Source organism: Epargyreus clarus, unplaced genomic scaffold, assembly GCF_041222505.1.
Source record: "Epargyreus clarus isolate Ecla_fem2 unplaced genomic scaffold, WU_Ecla_fem_2.2 ptg000019l, whole genome shotgun sequence".
In the NCBI taxonomy this organism is placed as follows: Eukaryota; Metazoa; Arthropoda; class Insecta; order Lepidoptera; family Hesperiidae; genus Epargyreus; species Epargyreus clarus.
In genome coordinates, this window is record NW_027332227.1 from 8,513,378 (window position 1) to 8,536,353 (window position 22,976).

Consider the following 22,976-nt stretch of genomic DNA (forward strand, 5'->3'; position numbering starts at 1 on the left):
ATAATGCTTAAATAATTTATGTTTCTGTATATTTGAAGTGAACTACTGTAGCTTGTATTTCTTGTTACATTTTGTAATATTTGTAATCGCACAAAATAAATTATTATCAAAAATAATGTTTCCTTTTAGCACTTAAAACCCCCTAAAGTGAAATTGTATACGTAAATATTAGAATAAAAAGAAAGACTGTTACTTAACATTACATTTATATTTACAAAAAACAGGGTATAGGGAATGAAGTGGTTCATCTACTACTGTCAAAGTGATCTAATGCAACAGACATATATTGCATAATTATTCAGGACACCAATCTGAAAAAAAGAAATTCATATTATAGTGTAATTTTGTTGATTCTTGTAGTTTTGGTAATTGTTAATAATATAATTTAAAACCAGCTAGATTTAAAATAACGTTTAACGAATAAAACAATTTCACATCATTATATAATAGTTAATCAAACATCAAACATGGAATTCAGTAGATTTTGTTTTTAATATATTGAAATTTAATTAAAAGTTTTAAATTAAATTATATATTTAAACAAACTTTTATTAGCTTGTAACTGACAAAGTAATGAAATACGAAACTTATTTTAACTTCTAACATAGTATTGAAAAAAAAACTATAATTATGAATCCTTACTAATATTATAAATCCGAAAGTAACTCTGTCTGTCTGTCTGGTTGTCTTTTCTTCACGCCTAAACCACTGAACCGATTTTAATGAAATTTTGTAAACAAATAGTCTGAGACCCGAGAAAGGACATAGGATAGTTTTTATCCCGGAAATCCCACGGGAAGTAGGGATCTTTTGGACCCAAAACATCGATTATTTTAATCAATATTAGTAAGGATTGAGTCGTAAACTATGCATTTGATCAAGTGATGATCTTTAGCAAGGTACGATTTTTCAGTTTTATGTATGTTAGTATGTTATATTATTTTCATTTAAACGCGGGCGAAGCCGCGGGCAAAAACTAGTATTATTATAATGAAGCTTCTTGAAGCATTTTTTTTCTTGTAGCATACTGATATTACATACAAAAGAAGAGGACATAAAGAGAGGCGAGTCTTCAGTGGCCACTTGTAAGCACTGCCTAATTTTGAGCTTTTGTAATTGCAATAGATTGGATGTTGTCTACATATTATATTACTAATATCATACTTACCTCATTCAATTTATTGAATGTAGGATTTAAATCCAATTTTCATTCTGAAAAATAATAAAGCACATGTTATTAATATAACTAAATCTATGAATTTTAAACATTGAGTGACCCCGAATAAATGTGCAGTGTGCAAGGGCTCTTGGGCAATCCCCGCCCAGTGTTAACATAACAGGACAATGAATAGGACTTAATTATAATTAACATAATCCTAAAAGGCAACTGGTTATATGATGATAGATAGCAATAACATATAGAAGAGGTATATTTGCAGTTTTATTCAAAATTTTGGTTGTAAAATTGCACAATTTTATTTAAAGTATATTGTTCATATTAATAATATAATCAAAGTAACATCAAAAAAACGGAAATTGAGAAAGGATTGCAGTATTAAATTGGTTTGAAATAAATATGGATAACTTCATCTGTCCTACCCTCTTCTATGCATTACTTTCTGTGAGCCCCCTTTTAACAGTCTCCCTGTAAGCTTTCAAAACCCTATGTTATCGCCCAATTTGAGAGTAATTTAAATTGAGATATTATTTTTTGTTGCTTCCTTTATTTTATTGAATGTAATTATAGAAATATAGTGACTTACATAATAACAATAAGACCATAATAAATTAAATATATTGGTGGTTTGTGGTTAAGTCACAACATAAGAACTTAATTATGTTTATATTAGAAAATACATAATTAATGCAAATTTCCTTATACAAGCAGTTATATAAGAAGTTACACGAACATTAATTATTCACCAAAATGAAACATTACTAGTTTTCATTGCGAAATAGTTTGATTTATTTTGAAATAAACTTTGCAACTTTGTTAAAGCTGTTTTGAAATATTACTTGTATAAGAAGTATGTTAGGATATATCCCCCATTGCCATAGTAGTTCTGACCTAATCGAAATTTTCTCAATTTCAAGACCGATAATGTATTTATATCAAAAAATAGTATACAAGATGAAGAAACAGCATCTATCCCTGAATTATGTATGTATGAGACATATAAGTGTTGCTTTAATAGAATATTCTCCATTTTTCAAATCATCACAACAGAAATTTACTCTTTAATTTACTTCTCCTGACTAGTATGACAACGTGGATCAATCCTCTCAGAAATTGGTACAATATCAACATTCACAGGTTAGTTCACTAAACAAAAGGTATCTAAAGACAAAGCTCAGTCATTGTATAATTAGTGGGTACAGAGTGCAAACACAGAAGCAATATATGTCAATATGAAATTCTGTTACTTGCATCAGTCTTAGAAGCATGCCGTTCTTGTTTGGCCATCTATGTTATTGTTGACTTTCTATAAGTTCAAAAATTTTCATATATAAAATGAGTCGTAACACAACTTATATATATGAAGTTTACGAATAATGATTAGAGATACAAAAGATATTCAAGGCATCATGAACATTACATCTAATTACTAGTATATCAATTGAAAACATTACTGACAAATATATTTGATGTCAAAATCAAAGGCAACAGTAAATGACAAAATGCTTTACATATTATTGTAAGCTATCAATTCAAATGAGTCAAACTATGCAAAACTTGCAGAATCAGCATATGCAACTCACCAACGTATTTAACTTCATCAAAGGCTTTCCTAGCTTTCTTGAGCTCTTCATTCATAGTAAGCAAATCTTTCACGCGGGCATATTTACGGGGATCCTTACGAACTAGGAAAATAATATCCTCTACTTGTACTCTTCCAGTTCTTCCTACCTCCATTGCCCTGGTGAATAAAATAATTCATTACTAAACTTGTGTTGTAAATGTTACATGAAAGATACGTTAAAACTCTGCCTCTTAACTGTGCATCTGAGATTTAGATATCACACATGTGAACTTTCAGATTGCGCTTGCTATAATGGTGAACCTACAAACTTAAAATTTCTTTATAAAACATCTTAAAAGAATGAGCAGTCAACTATCTTACATTTGACTAGCAAGTAGATCTTGGGCTAAACCTTTCTTACTCTGAGAGTGGACCCATCTACGCCATTATTGGGGCACTAATGGGTAGACAATGATAATTATTGAATAACATGAATCATAGCCAGAAATCAATTTATATCAACACTTAAATCTGTAATAGTGCATTAATAAAAACAATATATATTACTTATGAGTTGTTTCTGTAATAAATTCTATGACGAGATCCTCCAAGAAGTCAACGCTCTCAGTATAAGGATTCTGGTCATCTCCAAAGCCGTACATCATACATCTTAATTCTTTACTGAAGAGTCTCTTGCGACCTGATGCTGTCGCACCAAGTTGCTGCTCTGAATCCTCGTCGTCGAACTGAAAAGTAAGTCAATTTCGAACTAGAAACCTTTAAATTAATACAATAACATTCATACACGTCACGAAAAGGAATAACAAATAGGAGTATAACCTGGTCGTACTGTTCTGGGTTATCGGGGGTTGGAGTAGTCATTGCTTTTTATGTATTACTTATGTGTCGAAATATTGTTTTTTTTCTGTTCGCTCACTGCTCATAGATCTCGTAGAAATGATATTATAATTTCAATTTGTTTTTTATTTTATATTGCTTGGTTTTTGTTTGCAATGGTACTCGACAGTGATACTTGACAGTTGACATTATTCGAGTTTGCCATTTATTATTCAGATTTTAGCAGATTAATTAAAGACAGATGAAGGCCATAGACTTCATTCAGTATATTGATTATTGAAGCGGATTAAAATACCAGAACTCACAAAGCGTAATAGTTCTTTGTAAACAGAGTAAAGTGTGTTATAATAAATTTTAATTTTCAATAAAGTATTTGACTTTCTGGATTGCTTATTGTTTTTTAGATTCTAGCATTATTGTTAAGCTTACAGCTTATTGTTTATATTGTCAATAATATTGTCCTCCATAATAAAAGTTAGGATGAAAGGTAAAGTAGGTAGGTAAGGTAAAGTAGGCGAATCTATGGTTATGAAATAAAGTATTTATTAGGTATTTAATAAAAAATCGTTTGTTCGGTTTTTTTCATTTTAATGTCATCTGTCACTCCTGTTCTGTCAGTGATGTCAATTTTCAACCACGAATCAGTTGATAATTCGATTTTTTGTTTACTTTTGTGCTACTATAATTAGTATTTTATAATAAATTTAAAAAATCACAGCGTATTTTTCATATACATGAAAATGGACTTTGCACTTCAATATACCCATATTGATATAACCGAATGAAAACAAAATAATAACCCATAAGTACTAGTAATGTGATAAAACTATTTATATTTACAATGAATCCTATGACGTAAGTATTCCTTTTAATTGTCCTGGATTGCTGAACAAGAGGAGCGTATCCTCTCTTCTTGGTCAGCAAATTCTGAGAGCTACTTTAGCAGTGTCACCAATGGTCTTACATCTAAGAGCTTCAGCGTGTACTTCCCTAAAGAGTTAACTTTTTTTATGTTACAGCAATGTGAAAAACGTCTTAAAGCTAAGCGAACGAGAATTATCTGGTAATTCTAAAAGTTCATGGCATGACCAGTACAAAGATAGTGCTTGGATATTTGTGGGCGGCATGCCCTACGATCTTACGGAGGGTGATGTTATCTGTGTGTTTTCTCAGTGAGTATGATCAATTCAATATAGAAAAATTTATATACAAATGGTCTAAAAAAAAATTCATTTTTATGCCTCCCATACCCAGTACATTCTGGACTATATGTCAACTTTTACAACTAGGCAGATGCCTGAAGGTAACCCATTTTCGGATGTACAAATTTCAGTCTTCATAACTATATTTTCACTGGAAAGGCTAAGTCTAAAATGCAAATCGGCCTCTTTGCGAGTTAGACTTTTAGCCTTTCCAGTGATAATATATTTAATCAACATCATATGTTTTTTATTTACAGATATGGTGAAATAGTAAACATAAATTTAGTGAGGGATAAGGCTACTGGCAAATCTAGAGGATTTGCATTTATTTGTTATGAGGATCAAAGGTCCACCATACTTGCTGTTGACAACTTAAATGGGATAAAGGTAAAAAAATAGTAAAAAAATGCGTAAAGTAGCTATTTATACAAAACTGCTTACACTTAGGATATAATAGACAAGTCACTTTTTATTACTTTTTTTTTTATAATATAGGAGTAGCAGACGAGCATACAGTCCACCTGATGGTAAGTGGCTACTGCCGCCCATGGACATCTGTAATCAACCCCAGATAGGATTAGATATTCGCACCTGACGTTGGCCACTGATGCGCCGCTACTCGTGAGGACTAAGCTGGAACGCCTCCGAAAAGTATGTCTTCCTTACTACACCCTTCAAACCAGAATACAGCAGCACTTAACACTGTTGTCATTAGGTAAAAATAGGTGTGGCGGTGGTGCCGCCGGAGTCGAACCACAAAGGGTTCTACCACCTTCAAAAATTAAAATATTAAAATTTTTAATTTATATATTAAAAATGCTGGAATTTATAACCTGCCCCTAAGTTAGATAGGACACCTACATAGTTATCTAAGAATTATCAGAGTATATCAAAATATAGATTCTGTATGAAAAATCATTATTTTCAGATTCTTGGACGTACAATAAGAGTGGATCATTGTGAGCAGTATCGTGCACCAAATGCTGATATGAGCAAGATTGACGATGTAACCGCAGCAATTAGGAATGAAGGCTGTGCCCCCATAGCCCAAGCTCCAATTTCCCAACCTGTTCCAGTTAAACAGGCAAGATACATTATTACAATATTTTTATTTTAAACGTGTAGTGTGTATGTCCTTTAATGGAGAAATATCCATATGTATGTACTTCAACTCTTTGGGGTTGTAGACTACTGTGTGAATTTTGTTATAGATAAGTTCAACATATTATAAAAACAAATTCTCCTTTGCTGCAACTGATTCATCATTGTTACAATGTATACTAATACATTACACTTAAGGGAATTTATTTAAATGTATTGTATTTAAGGGAAACACAATTTTCTCAAACCTTTTTGTTTCAATGTTTACAGGAGAAAGAACAAAAAGAGAAGAAAAGGAAGCACAAAGAAAAGAAAAGTAAAAAGAAAAAGAAAAAAAGGTCTAAAAGTTCTGATTCTGGAAGTAGTTCTAGTAGCTAAATTGGGACTGGAATATGTGTAAAATAGGAATATTAAATAAAAATAAGGTTCACAGGAATAACTTTATTTTCATTCAAAAATCAACATTTTATACATAATAAATGATTATAATCATCACATTAATAAATGACTAGCTTATTAATTATTAAAAAGTTATTAAATCATACCAATAGTCATATAATAATTATAGTACCTACACTCATATAATATGAGATCAGAGTCAGGTACATTATAGAAACAATATAACTCAAAGTTAATTATAAAGAAAGAATATCATGTAACATCTCTTAATATAGCATAATAAACAATATATGTAAAGTTAATGAGAAAAATTAAGGTGTTACAAAACATGGACATATACTGGTATAACATCAATAAGTAAAAGATTAAGTACCAAAGTGGTAAAATTTTAAAAATTTGCCCAATTCCTTTGTTTTCTAACTTTCATACAGTATATTTTTGATTTTATCAAAAACATCTTGATTTGTATATGCAATAATACCCTCAGAATTACAATATTCCTGTGTGTCAAGATCTTTGGAATCATTGTATGTGATAGGTATAAGTTTTGAATAACTCAGTACATCTCCACCTCGGGCTCTAACCACTGAATGTGGTGCACAAGTATCCCATCGGAAAGTAGTGCCTTGTGACACAATGTATGCTGCTGCTTCACCTAGAAAATAAATTAAACAATTTATATAGGTATTGATGGCCATTTCACAATCAGAAACAATTTTATTTGAATCTAATATGATTATAAAATTGTTTATTATTATATGGCATGAATAAGATTTTGCAAGAGGGTGATTCACACTGTGGTACAAAAAGATGTTTTTAATTATTGAAAGCAAAGCACTGCAATGTACTACAATGCTACGTGAAATTATACAATGATTACTATTATTTAAAAATTAGACCACATTAAAAAATAAAAAATTATTATCTGTTTAGGTGGAATCTTTTATTATTGCTGTTAGGATAAGCTTTGCTTCTTAAAAATGATGAGCGTTTAAAGTATACTCCACAGCTATTGATCAGAACTTACCCAAAGCCACTTTTAATAGCTTGTGACCAGCTCCAGGCACCGACTTGACTTCCCATCCAGAATTTTTGAACTTTTGAATAATTTCTGGTTTCTCCGCACCACTCATAAGGATTATGTTGCTTCCAGAATTTTCATCACCCCCATACCATTTACATGTTTCACCATAATGCACTCCCCAAACAATACGGCCTTTTCCGCTACATTAAAATAAAGATTAATATGATAAATTTCACTCTATTTTACAACAACTTAATATATTTACTAATAATAACAATTCAAGAGAAAGTGATAGAAAATAATCAGCTCCAAATTAGCTTGTATTATTGTTGTATTAGTAAATATATGGTTTGCAAATCCAGAACAAGTAATCCACTTTTCTTAGGCTAACTTTCCTGGATTAAGCAACTGAGAAATATTTTTTGTATCTCCAAAGAACTCTCATGTTGGAGGTGAAGACTCAATTTGGGTCGCTGTGCAAGTTGAGTAAGTAGTACCAAATATCCTTTTTTTTATTCTAGTCTACATCTCGTTCTAAGAAGCTAATGTAAAAGATATATTTTATCAAGGTATTCCATAATACACACTTAACGATCAAAATATTGAAAAACTTAACATACTTATTGTAAAATGGTTGGTTGACAACCCCAACAACAGGTTCCCCAGTAGACCTGAGGTAGGCTCCAATAAGCACAGTGACACATGGGAGGCCTTTGCCCTCTGCAGCTTCTCCTCGGACTCCGGCTATAAATTCTGCTGTTGCATCTGTAATATGAAATATAAATTATGGGGATGACAATATAAGTGCAATGATAACCATATAATTAATATGACTGTTAAAATATCTGGATTTATTTGTACTGTTTGCCTTTCCTTCTTGATATTGTAATCACTTAAGATAATGAAGGTGGTAGAACCCTTTGTGGTTCGACTCCTGCGGCACCACCGCCACACCTATTTCTGCCTAATAACAGCAGTGTTAAGCACTGCTGTGTTCCGTTTTGAAGGGTGTGGTAAGGGAGACATACTTTTCCGAGGCGTTCAAGCTTTGTCCTCAGGGGTAGCAGCGCATCTGAGGCAGACCTCAGGTAGAAATATCTAATCCCATCTGGGGTTGATTACAGATGTCCATGGGCGGCAGTAGCCACTTACCATCAGGTGGACTGCATGCTCGTCTGCTACTCCTATATTATAAAAAAAAAAACTTAAACAATTAATGCTTATTATTCATACCTATAGGGTCGATCCACACTCCCAAATCGTTAGGGTCAATAAATGGGAGATCACCAGGCAGCTCCTCAATAACAGCATTGACATCATTATGCGCTGCTTCGGCCATGCGTATCGCATTCTCAGCTGGTACGAGTTTGTTAAGTAACTCAGCTGTTTGTCCAGAAGACTCTTGCAATTCAATCCGTAAGCCATTTATTTCAGCACATTCTTCCCCACGTACATTATCAGTTAATTCTGGAAGCCTTTTTAATATTTCGGACTTAGCAGACTCTTGGGCCAAAACATCAGCTATAGTTTTAAAATCTTTATCGAAACGGGCGTTTGCTTCTCCTTCGCATTTTTCTGCCACCAAAAGAGTGTTATCACTACATCCACTACAGCACGATCGGGCTATATTTGCAGCCTTTTCTGAAGCATTTATTAGAGCTTCTAAAACATTCGCCATTTTCAACAATTAAAACCTACTATTGATTTTTTACATTTAATGTAATTATGTTAATTTAATAAAGAAATGCAGCAGAAACAAACATTGAATATCAAATCAAACCGCGTACATATCCGCGGTAAGTTATATACTTGTATAGTCTATGTCCTCCATAGATATATTATCCTACTGACGTAGGGTAGATTGGCAATATGAAACGTCAAGCGAGACTAAAAACTGATTATTTATGTGTGTGTGAAATGCCAAAGTATGCATCGCTAGTGTTACTGCTAATAATGTATCGATATCGATTAAATAAAGATATCAATAACAAATTTATTTATCAGTTTGTTCCGTCAGTGACTTAAAGAGGATACAATCGCTAAAGATTAATTATGCTGGTGAAGACCGCCAATAAATAAAAAAAAGAAAAACATCAATGCGCGCAGTTATGTAGCTATGAAACAAATTGTAGTAGTTACTTGCTACCTGTATTATAAATTGATGCAGTTTATGGAGTTTTCATATCTTTTGGCAGGTGTAAGGGAGTTAAAAAAACTATGAACGTTACTCATAAGATTTTTTTATTTTCCTCTAAAGATTATTAATTTGTTATAGAAATGTCGCAAACTTTCTTTATTTACATTTTGCAACTTGGCTTCATATTTTAATCTTATACAGAAATAATGTTCAATTATTACTTTTATTAAGAGATATTTATGGTTAGATAATACAGGCGAATCATACATGTGAAAGTCAAGAATGTTAAAAAAATTTTTACAAAGTACAAGGCAATTATTTACAAATTTTTGAAATGTATTTTTATTTATATTATTTCCTTTTATATATTTTCTGAAAACTTGTTCCGACTTAATACCTATTTCAAAAACATCTTGGGATGGATAAATGAGGCCACCTATGTCTTTCATGCGTATAAGTGAACCTTCTTTAACTTCTCCATAAAGCGCAGCCATACACGGCTCGCATTTAATTTTTTTTTCGATTTTTTTTACAATGTAACCACATATGTATTCCACAATTGAGGTGATTACTGATTCCATACCATAACACATCCACGGCATGGATGATATGAAATCAGAATCTTCCTGATCAATTTCACATGAACCAAAAGTCACGTCATCTTTCAGTGTAGTCATTGCATTAAGACCTGTTGTAATATTTATTTCGTCTATAGTTGATCGTCGGGATTGAAGCATGCTTATTTTCTGTAATGGTAGACAATTAGCTTTGTCGCTGATTTGTACTTCCACGTGACACATCAAACGTTTGTATGCTGATGTAAATTGTCTAGCAGTGGGATTATTATTGAAACCGCCTCTACAACGCACTGCACTGAAAAAAGTTTCCAAATGGTCCTGAGACAATTTATAAGTCAAAAGAAATTTTAATTTATCTGACTCAATGAGATCGACGTACAGCCACTTCAAAGCTACTATATTTGCCAATACACCTATGAATCCAAGTTTTCTTCGACTACTAATCAGGGCTTCTCCTTTATATTTTAAATTTAGTATGTATGCGCTAATTTTATCACATTCAACTTTTATTTGTTCGAAATTGCTTCGCTTTAAGGGTATTTTTAAACCACAGCTTAATAAATTACGGGAATTAAAGATATCAAACATGTTATTTATGTTTTTTATGAATTCTGATGTTGCTTGACAATTTTTGAACAAAGGCAATTTCAATTGTTTTCTACAAAATTCTAAGCTGACCGCAACAGAATTGCTAAGCAGTTGAGCTGCTAACCGAACATTCATCTTATGATTCATATAATTAATATGTTTTTTCGTTATCTTGTTTGCCAAATGCAAGCCGACGTCATGCTGTATTTTGCAAAGATTTTCAACGTATTCATATTTAATAATATCATTATGATGATGAAAAATTTTAAATTCCGCAAAAGTATTTCTAATTAATTTCAAAACATGACATGCATCTAATACTATATAGTATTTTCGCCCTCGATAATGAAAGTATGGTGTTAAGGGGACTGTGGTTAAATTGGCCCCTAAAATTTTAGCCATATTTATGTTAGAAGCTATGCCATCAAATGTAACCGAGGAAATTTTCACAAAATCTGATAAAGAATCGATACACTGCTTTAAAAGTGTTGCTTTCTGTAAAGCAGTAAATCCTCTTCCAAAAAAATAACCGATTGGAATTTTCCAGAATGAATTAATGGCCACCGCCATGACTACCAATACCTCTTTGGCTATGTCCACGTGATCACCATGGATATCATTGCCCACATTAACATATCCGTGATGATTACGACCATCAAATTCAATGTGCTCACGTATCGACATTTCATCAAACATAAGCGCGACGACTAAATCTTTTTTTTCTTCAGCTACAGTTTTTATGGTTTCTATAGCTTCCTTAGTAATACCCGGTTTACAATCTACATTTTGGTACCAGCCACGTAGTGTACGAGGATGCGGTAGACACAGGTCGAATTTGGTTCTAATATAATTGTACGCCTTAGGGCTGTAAAAATGTAAGGTTAGGGCAAACGTTTTTAGTTGAACGTCGTACTCTTTTTTCGACGTTTTATTTTGTTTTTTGTTCACCACTCTTTCAATGAGATGCTGCAGTAAAACATTTGAACAGGAACCCATTACAGCACTCACATTATTTTGTAACCATGGTAGACTTTCTAAATTTTTAATAACTTGAGACAAATGTAATACTTTTCTATCAGAACGATGTTTTTGTGCTCTTAAATTTTTCAGCATTTTTTGTTTACTATTTAAGCGTCTTCTAAACGCTTCAATACTTTTCTTCAATTTCTTCTTCCTCGGAGAATTGTCCAAATCAGTAACATTACCTGCAGAAGTACAGGGCACTGGAGATATATTTCTATAAACATATGACGATACTTTACGTATTGGTTTTAATACAACCTGCAAGAAATATTTTATTATAAATATTTATTATAAAATAAATAAACAATTAATAAAAAGGTATTATTATTAACATTCACAAAAACAATTAGGGTAAATTTGTCAAATGGGCCTTCATGATCAAATTCGAAGCTATAAAAATAGCGATTCACCCGGTATACATTTAAAACGAATTTAAAGTCTACATTCGCGTAAGTAGCCAATAACTATACATGTTATCCTATGTATTTCAAAAATACATACGGGCATAAATAATGTAGGTACTGATCCAGAGCATAGCTTTACTATTTTTGAACCTCGATTAGAAAAACATTTTGGTTCAAAATGTTTACTACATATAGTAGAATTTTTACTAGGAACCCATTCCTTTCTATCTACCATTTTCAACCATTTTTGTCGAACATCTATATTCTTAGGAAATCTGAAATGAAGAATAAAATCCAAATTTTATAAAAATATTACATGATATATAGTGTAGTTTGAATATGGTAACCCTACATGAATAAAGATCCTAACAGCACCCGCGGCTTTGCCCGCGTTTAAAAAAATAACCTACCATACTTCTGAAAATGTATACCCTAAAGAATTTTAACGATGCAATAGGATTAATATTTAATGAACATCATGTTCGTCTATACCGAACAGTTTAGTCAGCGCACGCCGGTAAAGTATCATATCTTTCCTAATTTCCGCTGAGTTGATGTATATATTTATTTTCCTGTGACTTTTTGTTCAATCGTAATAAAATATAGCCTATAGCACTCCTGAATAGTGTTATTTTCTGATTGTGAAAGAAAATTCATGATCGGTTCAGTATTTCCGAAAATTAGCCCTTACAAACAAACAAACAAAATTACAAACTTTACCTCTTTATAATGTCAGTATAGATTGGCCTATGAAAAAAAAATAAAAATAAGTTTAACAAGACTTTATCAAAATTTACATAGATAAAATCGCCCAAAAAATATTAATCCAACAATAAAAAAAAAGGTGAGGCCGGATAAGATTTTATATAAGTTGCACGCAACCTATTTAAACTATATACTTTAGAATTAGAAATATCGATAATTTTTTTTATCGATATTGTCAATACGCAACACCAAAAATTTGATAAGAAATAGCAACTATTCACGTATTTATTAATTTTTTTATTTGCATTTCTGTGCATTTCTAGTGTTTATGTGATAAATTTCGAAGATTTTTCCTATCTTTTGGTATATAACACTTTCGTAATAAGTGTAAAATATTGCCTTTAAACAGCTAAACAATTAATGTAGTACTTACATGTGAAATGAGTATTTTTGTGGGTTTTCTTTCTTGGATGAGTTACATCCAGGTACAGCACACGTAACCATGGCCAAACACTTTTAGTAAGCACTATTTTAACTGTTTTTGATTAATAATATTGAAAAATAAGCGCGATTTAGTTTTACAATAATAAACGTCAGGCTGACTTGGGCTGACTGCCTATACGTGAATGGCTTCGCCTGTCTATCTCGCTCTAACACACACGTATACTATGCTCTGACTCTTTCAAATTGCCAATCTATTAGCATAATATATCTATGATGTCCTCTATGTATATTGTATATAATAATATACATTTACATGTATATGTTTATTTTATTATCTGTCGCTGTCAACATTTGACACAATGGCAGTGATGCCAACTATATAATTGAGAATTTCTTCCCAAAACTAATTTAAAAACCTAAAATGAAATGAAACCAATTCCAAATGTAATTCGGCTGTGGATGTCTGGATAAAAAAAGCGAAAAAGCCTTGTCTACCCTGGAATAAAAAATGCGTAGAAAAGGAAGTAAAAAAATAGGTACTAAAAACATTCGAAATAATAATCACTATTACCACGAAGTTTAGGGGTAAACTTCCGGAGTTGGTATTATTATTGTAAGTGTTGCTACCATTGTACTTTTTTAGTTTAATTGTTAATAATAATTTACCTACTGCTAAATTGAAAAAAAAAATACTTATCAAATTAAAAGTTTGAATTTTGTTTTTACTTTTTTGAGAATTATAAAAATGTTAGATGCAGATTTAAATAGGTATTTTTTACATTGGCTTACACATTCAAAAGTAGAAACTGTAGTCGCCACAATAAACATGATGTATTTTGTGTGCGTTTTCTGTGATGAAATTCTTAGTGCGCTCGTGCCTTAAGTTTTTTTGTGGCAGAAAGACCAGCATCCTTTGAAGAACGAAGGCATTCTATTACCCGCCAATAATTCAAACTTTTTATTACGTTCACTGAATAATATATATTTTTTTTATCTAAAATCGTTTATGAAATGATATAAGCCAGAGGTTCAAAAATTTAAGGAGCCCCGTAACCGGATAAGTATAATCGGTAGACTACAAATTTATTTACATTATTATTATTGTTTTACGACGAAAGGAAATATTGTAAGCGAACCTACATAATTAGTTTACAAATTTCTTAGGTCTAGCCACAGATTAGTAAAGATTACTCACTCCTAACAAGAAAATGTACCCAGTTTTGAGAATTGAAATAGTTGCATAAAAAAGTTTTGCCACGTCTCCGTGGTTAAATGGCCCTAAAATATTTGAAATAATTATTTATTTATTATGTAAGTTACGCAGTATTAGTTATTTATTCGTAAATTTTCTCTAAAAATGTTTTTCTTTGTCAAGAATTCAAAAAAAGAACTTACTAATAAGCCGTTTGTGGCTTCATTCAATTTCAAGGCGGCGAAGTATCTTTACCAATCTATGGGTCTAGCATGGGTCTAGCGATGTCTACCAGTTTATCAACATGAAACTTTTCAGAGTGGCATTTTCAAAGGAGGTTGGTACGTTTCGGGTAAGTAAACAATAATAAAATTAGTTCGTAACAAGGAAGATGCTTTTGATTCAAGCGGGCAACTGCCCCTTTTATGTTTATAGTATCTGCCACGACGTATTTGTCTATGTATATGTTAAAACTTAAAATGTATATTCAGTATTATAATACACTTCAAGCGACGGTAATAATTTTATATCAGGTAGCCTTATCAATTAAAAATAAAAATACCTAATTAAGTAATTGCCTCTGTTGTCAAAATGAAAAATAATTCATTAAGATAACATAAATAATTTAAGCACTTTTTGAGTAACTGATTAAAAGGTTGTAATTTATGACAAAGACATACCTACCTACCTTCAATTTACAAGGTTTTGTCATAAGGTTTACAAATTGAACTAAATGTATTAAAACTTTTTAATACTTATTTTAATGTTTTAATGTATTATACAGGGTGAATTTTTCAAACGGGCCTTCAGGGCCAAATCCGAAACTATGAGGATTAGCGAAAAATGCTGAAAGGAGTTACGAGGCCGATTTTGATAAAAACTAAAACTGCATCATTAGTTATTAAAAATATCTTTTTCCTTAGCCGGGAATCGAACGAGTTCATTTTGAAAAAAAATACACCCTCTATATTATTCCACCATATGATAGTGTCGCTTATAAGGATCAAATTCTGGGAAGTAATGTTATGTAACAAATTAAAGGAAAAGGAAAATTTTGAAGAAAATACATATTTTTCCATACATTGCCATACTAGTCCTTAAGGATTATACATAACAAATGATTTCTGTATAATTCTTTAGAAACATACATAAGTCATACCATTGAAGAATTTGTTGATTAATCAACTAATGATTCGATGTTATAACAGTGACATATGGCTTAGTATGAGAAAGTAATAGTTTGGCAAATAAATTACCGCCGTTTTTAGGATTTATTTTTTAATAAAAATAGATAAGTGATTAAATAATATTTTTTTATTGTTAGTTGTTTATAACTACGTTTAAACAGTAAATATGATTTTCTATATTTTTTTGTTCAGTTATCACTCGGACTTGACTTGAAAAAAACATTCTCGCAAATTGTCAATTTTACATCTGTATTAAACGAAACTCCGCCCATAGCAAGTTAAATCTATTATAATGGTCCTAAAAGTAACCTTAAACATAAAAATATGAATTCTTGAAGAACAAAACGTCCATTTCGAATGATTTGAAGCATTGAGCCAAAAAAATGGTTAAAACACGAAATGTTTAAATTGATGAATGGCAGGAACTTAACTGCCAAATTAGTATGAAAAAATATGAATTTTCTTAAAATTGAGGCTTTTCCTTTAGTTTGTCATTTATCATTACTTCCCAGATTTTGATCCTTATAAGCAACACTATCAGATAGTGGAATAATATAGAGGGTGTATTTTTTTCAAAATGAACTCGTTCGATTCCCGGCTAGGGAAAAAGTTATTTTAAAAAAGTAATGATGCAGTTATAGTTTTTATCAAAATCGGCCTCGTAACTCCTTTCAGCATTTTACGCTAATCCTTATAGATCCGGATTTGACCCTGAAGGCCCGTTTGAAAAATTCACCCTGTATATACGCTTTTGTCGATTTCGTTTTTGTAGAGCCTCGTGAATGTTTTTTAAAGTGCGATGTTTTAAATATAGTTAAAATAAGGGGTCCACGAGAAAATTTAAAAAAAAATCTATGTTTCTCCGAGGGCCGAACGGGCCAAGCTAGTCGCATAGGTGATAATGGTTTGATTAATTTTTAGCAACATAAAACATAGCAATTCTTATTTTAATAATGAAATGATTTATAAGACTCTCTGTAAACTTAACTTAAACTGAGAGATACAAAATCTCTTATAGAACTGTTAATGATCACGTTATCAAACCAGTATTACTAGTACTTAATGTATGTATTTTTTTTCAATATGTAGAATTTTATTTTATTTAGAAATAAATTTCATAGCTTTTTTTCTGCCACCCATATCCAGAATAAAAACACTTAACAAGAGATATGAAATGTGCAGGCGTATTCAATCCAACAAAATTATTTCATTTGTACAAATTCAAACACATGTACATGAATAATAAAGCAAATAAATGAAAATAAAGAACGTTATTACTTATTAAAGTCTTAAAACTTGAAGAAATGCGGACAATGAACTGGCAAAATAGTGACGACAAGATAGATTTTTGAGGACGCGAGGGTCTTGGAACGCCAAATGTGACAACATAAAATAGGTACTTGGCTACTTGGCCAAGTATAACTGGCACATGGAGGGTTCCGTCCCAAAAAAGAAATATTTTTTTTTACAAGTATGTAAGTATTTATTAATTTTGTTATTATGGCAGATGGCCTTCTATTGAGAAGCACATGTATTGTAATAATTTAAAACTGTCCTGCTATTTAACTTTTTTATTTTTAATATTTGCTGTCATAGCGGCAATAGCATGCCATGCAAATATCAAGTGTATATTTATTACCTACAGGCCAAGAGATGAAGTCCTGTTACAAACGGACCGACATTACCTACGAGTATATGATTTCTTATTCCTATTGGGCACGGAATATAAAAATTAAGATCACACAGACGACACAGTTTTTTCTACCATGACAATGAAGAGTTCTATGAAGCGTACCCAAAATGAATTAAAATATGTAGTATGTTTAGAAGAAATAATCAAAATATTCCAAAAACGTATATGGCGCTACCTTTGACTGAAAATCAGAAATATGATCGATATTTTCTGGGTAGTAGATTAAAAAATGTTAAATATTACAATCGTGTTAAATCAACTCTCATTTATTAAAAATTGATTCATACAGAATACTTTTGAATGGCAACGAACTACCACCGCTTCGGAAGGTGTTTCACTATAGAGAAGAAGCGGTGCAAAAAACTCAATAAATCGCATTTGGATAAGTTGTTAATCTGTGTTTGTTGTAACACCCATACACTTGTCGGAGCACCAAGATTTTCACTTAAAGGTGCTTTTTGTATCATTAAAAGTAATCAGTGCTTAATGAGTTTATAATTCCAATGACCTGTATCTTGCTAAGATTTAGTTCGAGGTCAAACCATTTAGTCAGATTTAAAATACAAGTAGAATCGGGGTTACTTGTATCTACTGGCTAATAGTATTTAGTAGATTGACAAGTAAGGTCTGCAAATAAAACCATACATCATACATATGATTAGAAAGATAAGAAGTTAAAATTCTATAAACACACAATTTTTAGGGTTTAGGTGCATAAGGAGCATAGGTATCTTTCAAATTTCACCCATGATGTCGTGCAATAGATCCCGATAAAATGGTTGTAGTATATGGACGAACGATCATAAAAATGATGGAAAAGACGAAGTTATAAAAGAGCCATTTTTAACATTTTCTTACGGTATTCAGAAAACTAAACGAAGCAGAGACTTCTGGTGCCTGCTGCGATAGACCGATACATATGAGTCTGAAATCAATCCATTGTAATTGTAATAAGGAGACACAGAACCAACCAAAACCAAACCAAAAGTAGGTAAGTATCGAAATGAACAATGTCAAATGTGTGGCTAGTAATTTTATTGTATTGTATTGTAATATGTACGAGTATGTCTTACGTTTTGTATTATTTAAGAGTCCTTGTGACGTCAAATGACATCTCCTTAAAAATAAAGAATGTTAGGTACGTTGAAAGAAAAGTTAAATGTAGGTTCATTATGAACTTACTTAGAACTCATAAGCCAGACGTTTAAATTTAATAGGTCATTTTACTTAATACTCCAGTGGTAGTTTGAAAATCTTATGCGGAATAAGAATAAGTAACCTTACAATTATATTTTAAATTGATAGTCATCTATTCTAGGCATGGTGTAGTTCAAGTATTATTGACAAGGCTATTAAATTTACGAATAATCAAGAATGTCAGATTTTTATCTCCGTACCCGATATACTTACCTATTATCTAACCAATTAATTCTACTTTTCTTTACCTGAAAGTACACATATTCACACGAATAAATAAATAATTGGCAGTAACTAGTTTTTTAGTGAAAAAAGAACCCAATAAACAATAGGTACAATCTCTTGTCGTATCTAAAAATAATAATTTGTGAAGAAAAAATCCAATAAAAACATTAATTACGTTTTTCCCATATTGCTGAATATGCTGTGTCATAGCGTAGCATAGTTATAACTAGGGTTATCAAATTTCAGTAGTTATTATTTGGTAACCACCGGGAAGTTTTCAAGTATTAAATTGGGCGCATGTAATAAATACTATATACATAGATATATGTAATATGAGCTACAGAAAACATTATCTTCAGCTCGTATATCTGTATCTATGCGAATGTGACAAAATGTAAATACCTATATTATAATCGACTCCATTGTATACAAAATAATTTTAGTCAAGTTTTTTTTTGTTCCAGCCATTTTTTGTTGTTTTATAGTCAAACTATCAAATAATAAAAAATATACTTTACATACGTAATCTGGCCTATTCGATTTCTTAATCTTAATTCAGTATACCTACCTATAAATAATATTTTTATCTGACACTTTTGTTTCGATCATAAATTGCTATGCGAGATAAATAGTTAATGAGGTTTGTTCAACTCTACAATAGAGTAGGCTTAAAGGGCTTGGCATTCATTTTTATAGCGTGACCTTAAAGATTTTTTTGGCAACGGATTAACTCCTTGTTAATCCGGAATTGGTTAATAATTTTATTATTTAACAAAGATTTGCAATCTGCTGAAAGGTAGTTTCAGAGGATTTGTAATATCTATATAATAATCATTTTACGCTTCATTAGTTTGTACCACATTCGTAAACTATTATTTATTCGTATACAGGGTGAATTTTTCAAATAGGCCTTCATTGCCAAATCCGAAACTATAAGGATTAGCGAAAAATGCTGAAAGGAGTTATGAGGCCGATTTTGATAAAAAGTAAAACTGCATCATTCGTTTTTTTAAATATCTTTGTCCCTAACCGGGAGCGAACGAGTTTATTTTGAAAAAAATACATCCTCTATACTATTCATCTATCTGATAGTGTTGCTTATAAGGATCAAATTCTGTAATACAAAAAAAAAATGGTAAGTAGTAATGTATGCTTGTCAATATCTACATAATATATTATAAAAAAATATGTTATTCCACTCATTCAAAGAAAAATATGATTGGTAAATTTAACCTTTAAAATAATACCTACTAATACTATAAATGTGATAAATGTAATGTCTCTGGACCATTGACTTAGAATGTTTTCGCTAAGCTATATCTATGCTGTGCCTGCCATCTTAGGCGCTATTTATTTCTACCAACCCTAGATATGATTAGTTACTCTGAAATCCTAGCACCTGTATATCTTTTAGAGTTACTTTCTCTTTTTATTCGCGTGTAGATAAACAAAAAAATCCAATTGAATGAGATTATGTTTTCACGTGACCTTAACCTCAAGGTTACTAAGTATCGCGATCTTTGTCGTGTCACACGCGCATGTTTGACCTTATTGGCGCGTGCTAAATTTTACTTTTGAAAATAAATTGTTCAGGCAGGTTAGTTTACATGTCGCTTATTTAAAACCGTATCTAATGGTCACGTAAGATTTAGCAGGTTATGTAGGCATTATGTGTAGATGTCTAGGTATCATCACGATCGTGATCGTAGAAACATGTTTTGAATTGAACATTTATATTATTATGTTAAACTTTTGCGTATCCTGTTTTAAATGTAAGTAGTTGGGTGAATATGTAACGTTTTTCAATTCATTGCAGGTATTAATTTTTAGATCCTTTAAATAGGATTGTAATAAAAATTGAACAAGCAGATCACTTGATGGTAAGTAGATATTACCATCTAGACATCTGTCAGTACTCCCATATAGAAAAGTGGTTATATTTGAAGTCGATTATAAGCACGTTGTCACTTCTGAGGAGTGATTGTCGCTTCATAATTATGTATTAAGTTAATTGTTGAAATATTCTTGCTTAACTTTGTTCTTGGAACTTGCTGAGCGAATTTGGATAAAACTTTCATTGGAGCATTTTATTGTAAATAACATACTAAATTTTATCGCATTTGTAGGTATAAGAAGGTTTAAACGTAAACGGGGTTGCTAGTGAGAGAGTTCAGCGTGATTAAAATCTAAAAAAAAAATGTTAGCTGACACAAGGTTCTTTTGAGAAAGGAATTTAGTGGATATTTATATCAATTCGTCAGGTAAGTGTTTAAAATAATCTGTGTATAATGTAAAAGTAGTTTGGCAGTGACCAGTTTTATAGGTTAGCTGGTTTCATGTTTTCCTATAATATAAGATTGATTTTGATAAAACAAAACAGTTTTCAAAAAAAACATGAATTAAGTACGTCTTTGTCTTATCTGTTACCTATTGCAAGACAAATGAGTATGACAAAGTTGTTAACAGAAGAAAAACTAAAAACAAAATCTACCTGAAAGCTTGATTATATAAGCTTTTTATTATACTTCTAGGGAGCATATTTTTTTATCATGAATCAGTAAAGTTCCCTATTTCTTATTGACACATATTTCATGCAATAATACCTATGTACTGTTGTAATAATTCGTCTTCGCAGTGTCTTCATGTGATCCTCCTCCCACCGATAAGATATATTTTATACTGAGTAATGGATCCTTCACAGTGTGTGGTTGCCCCCTTTTTATTACAATTCTAACAATAAATCCATTTTAAATCAAAAAAATTAAGTATGTATCACATTCATAAGTTTCTCTTTCGTAACAAGGTTCTTTAAATAAAAATAAGTCTAGTAATAAATGTGCCTAATATTTCGTAAACTATAGCAAAACCGGTAGTATGACTATGCGTATTTTAAAAGGTACCTATTGCAAAATCAACTCACGAGTAAAATTGCTTTCTGATTTATCAATTTGTCAGTTTATGAGTAGTTAGTGTTCGGAATACCGAGTATATAATCTTACTAAGAAGGTAATAATTGAATGAAATTATTAAAGTATAGTTAAATACATAAGTAGCAAAAATATTAAGTACCAAATTTTGTTACACTGAAAATTAGAAAGAATGATATTGCCTTCGATGAACATCTTTAAATTCGATCCGTATACGATAGAAGCTTGTTCACAACCATCTACGTTGCTGCATCGATGAATTAAATTCAGACACCCTGTATAAGATTTCATACCTTTTTCGCCTGAACTACAGATACCCTAATATTGTTGTAGAACGCACTCAATGTTATGATAAAAAAATTATGATTTCAAACTTTATGAATCAAAATATATTTTGACTGGTGTCAGGATTAACAAGTTTGTTCTTGAAAGTCTTATATCGATCTTTCACTGACAAAGATTGATTTCGTTATACTTTTATCTTAATAACCTTCATATTAATAACCTTGAAATAATTTTATTTAGCATATTATGGCGCAATAGTCATAGCATTACCTAATAATTGTACCCATCCCATACACGGACAAATTTTTCGTAGGAATAATTAAGTATTAGAAAATTCTAACTCTATGGAAAAAGTTGAGAATAATAATAACATTTTGCAAATTGAGTTCACAGCTTATATCCTAATTTGGCGGCCCTCGAACCGTGCCGCCCCAAGGCACGCTATTCCTCTGGGCATGCACCACACCTACTTATGCACGTGCTTTAGAAGTTATACTTTTTGACTGTTTTTTTTTTTTTTGGTTACGAGGGGGAAACCTTCAAAAGGTACCCTATGCCGTGGGAGCGGCACGGGGTTATGTGGGATTCTTACCGCACTAAAGCCCCTCCGGTGGCCGTCCTCGGCGCTGCGTAGAGGACTCCGGGATCTCCAAAGGAACGCAACCGGAGTCCTCTTAGCGCGTTGCCCCATCGGGCTCTGCCCAGGTGAGCTTGACGCTCGCCACACCGTCTGGTGGGCACGACGGTATGCGACCACACATACCGCCGTCCTTCCCGGGGTCACTAGCCGGGCGGTTCGAGCTCCCACTCTTGCCGCCCGTAACCCCGGAAGCCCCTTTTAGTCGCCTCTTACGACAGGCAGGGGATACCGTAGCCCTATTCTGGTCCCGGAACTACAGGGACAATGTTGTACATTACCAAATACAAAAAAAAAACATTAAACCTTAATAAGCAGCGTACATTGTATTTCAGAAAATACACCCGACGACCGTTTTTTTATGAGTAATATTTCGGTAAGTTCTAATATATGCTGACCTTAAGCGCTTATCTAGTTTTTTGAATCAGC

The 22,976-nt window shown here is 31.8% G+C and overlaps 3 protein-coding genes across 6 annotated transcripts; 1 reads left to right on the forward strand and 2 right to left on the reverse strand.

Moving 5' to 3' along the window:
• Positions 1-187: 187 nt before the first annotated feature.
• Taf13 (TATA-box binding protein associated factor 13) lies at positions 188-3,774 on the reverse strand. Of its 4 annotated transcripts, none has more exons than XR_012103150.1 (6): positions 3,582-3,774; positions 3,309-3,487; positions 2,761-2,918; positions 2,429-2,483; positions 1,169-1,212; positions 188-311 (listed from the first exon to the last, which is right to left on the reverse strand). XR_012103150.1 is itself a non-coding variant. In XM_073083350.1 (5 exons), exons 1-4 carry the CDS (start codon positions 3,621-3,623, stop codon positions 1,208-1,210), a joined length of 384 nt encoding a protein of 127 aa, XP_072939451.1. In that variant the 5' UTR covers positions 3,624-3,774; the 3' UTR covers positions 188-311; positions 1,169-1,207. The 4 variants fall into 4 exon arrangements, 2 of the variants coding, with proteins under 2 accessions (XP_072939451.1, XP_072939450.1); XR_012103151.1 differs by having other exon boundaries at positions 2,425-2,483; XM_073083350.1 differs by lacking the exon at positions 2,429-2,483.
• Positions 3,775-4,205: 431 nt separating this feature from the next.
• On the forward strand, positions 4,206-6,424 carry Rbmx2 (RNA binding motif protein X-linked 2). The gene is made up of 5 exons (XM_073083501.1): positions 4,206-4,454; positions 4,619-4,771; positions 5,059-5,188; positions 5,730-5,885; positions 6,173-6,424. The coding sequence occupies exons 1-5, from the start codon at positions 4,441-4,443 to the stop codon at positions 6,278-6,280; spliced, it is 561 nt and encodes a 186-aa protein (XP_072939602.1). The 5' UTR covers positions 4,206-4,440; the 3' UTR covers positions 6,281-6,424.
• Positions 6,326-9,132, reverse strand: Ipp (inositol polyphosphate 1-phosphatase). Its single transcript, XM_073083500.1, has 4 exons — positions 8,559-9,132; positions 7,946-8,090; positions 7,329-7,525; positions 6,326-6,956 (listed from the first exon to the last, which is right to left on the reverse strand). Exons 1-4 carry the CDS (start codon positions 9,001-9,003, stop codon positions 6,718-6,720), a joined length of 1,026 nt encoding a protein of 341 aa, XP_072939601.1. The 5' UTR covers positions 9,004-9,132; the 3' UTR covers positions 6,326-6,717.
• Positions 9,133-22,976: the final 13,844 nt, after the last annotated feature.

Excerpts from the sequence above, each read along its gene's own strand:
- Taf13 (XM_073083349.1), bottom strand. The coding sequence starts at position 3,623 with ATGACTACTCCAACCCCCGATAACCCAGAACAGTACGACCAG. Across the intron at positions 3,488-3,581 it reads ACCCAGAACAGTACGACCAG|TTCGACGACGAGGATTCAGA; the intron begins GTTATACTCCTA and ends CTTACTTTTCAG. Across the intron at positions 2,919-3,308 it reads ATTACAGAAACAACTCATAA|GGCAATGGAGGTAGGAAGAA; the intron begins GTAATATATATT and ends TTTATTCACCAG.
- Rbmx2 (XM_073083501.1), top strand. Across the intron at positions 5,189-5,729 it reads ACAACTTAAATGGGATAAAG|ATTCTTGGACGTACAATAAG; the intron begins GTAAAAAAATAG and ends CATTATTTTCAG. Across the intron at positions 5,886-6,172 it reads AACCTGTTCCAGTTAAACAG|GAGAAAGAACAAAAAGAGAA; the intron begins GCAAGATACATT and ends CAATGTTTACAG.
- Ipp (XM_073083500.1), bottom strand. The coding sequence starts at position 9,003 with ATGGCGAATGTTTTAGAAGCTCTAATAAATGCTTCAGAAAAGGCTGCA. Across the intron at positions 7,526-7,945 it reads AACCAACCATTTTACAATAA|CGGAAAAGGCCGTATTGTTT; the intron begins GTATGTTAAGTT and ends ATTTTAATGTAG. Across the intron at positions 6,957-7,328 it reads GCTATTAAAAGTGGCTTTGG|GTGAAGCAGCAGCATACATT; the intron begins GTAAGTTCTGAT and ends TTTATTTTCTAG.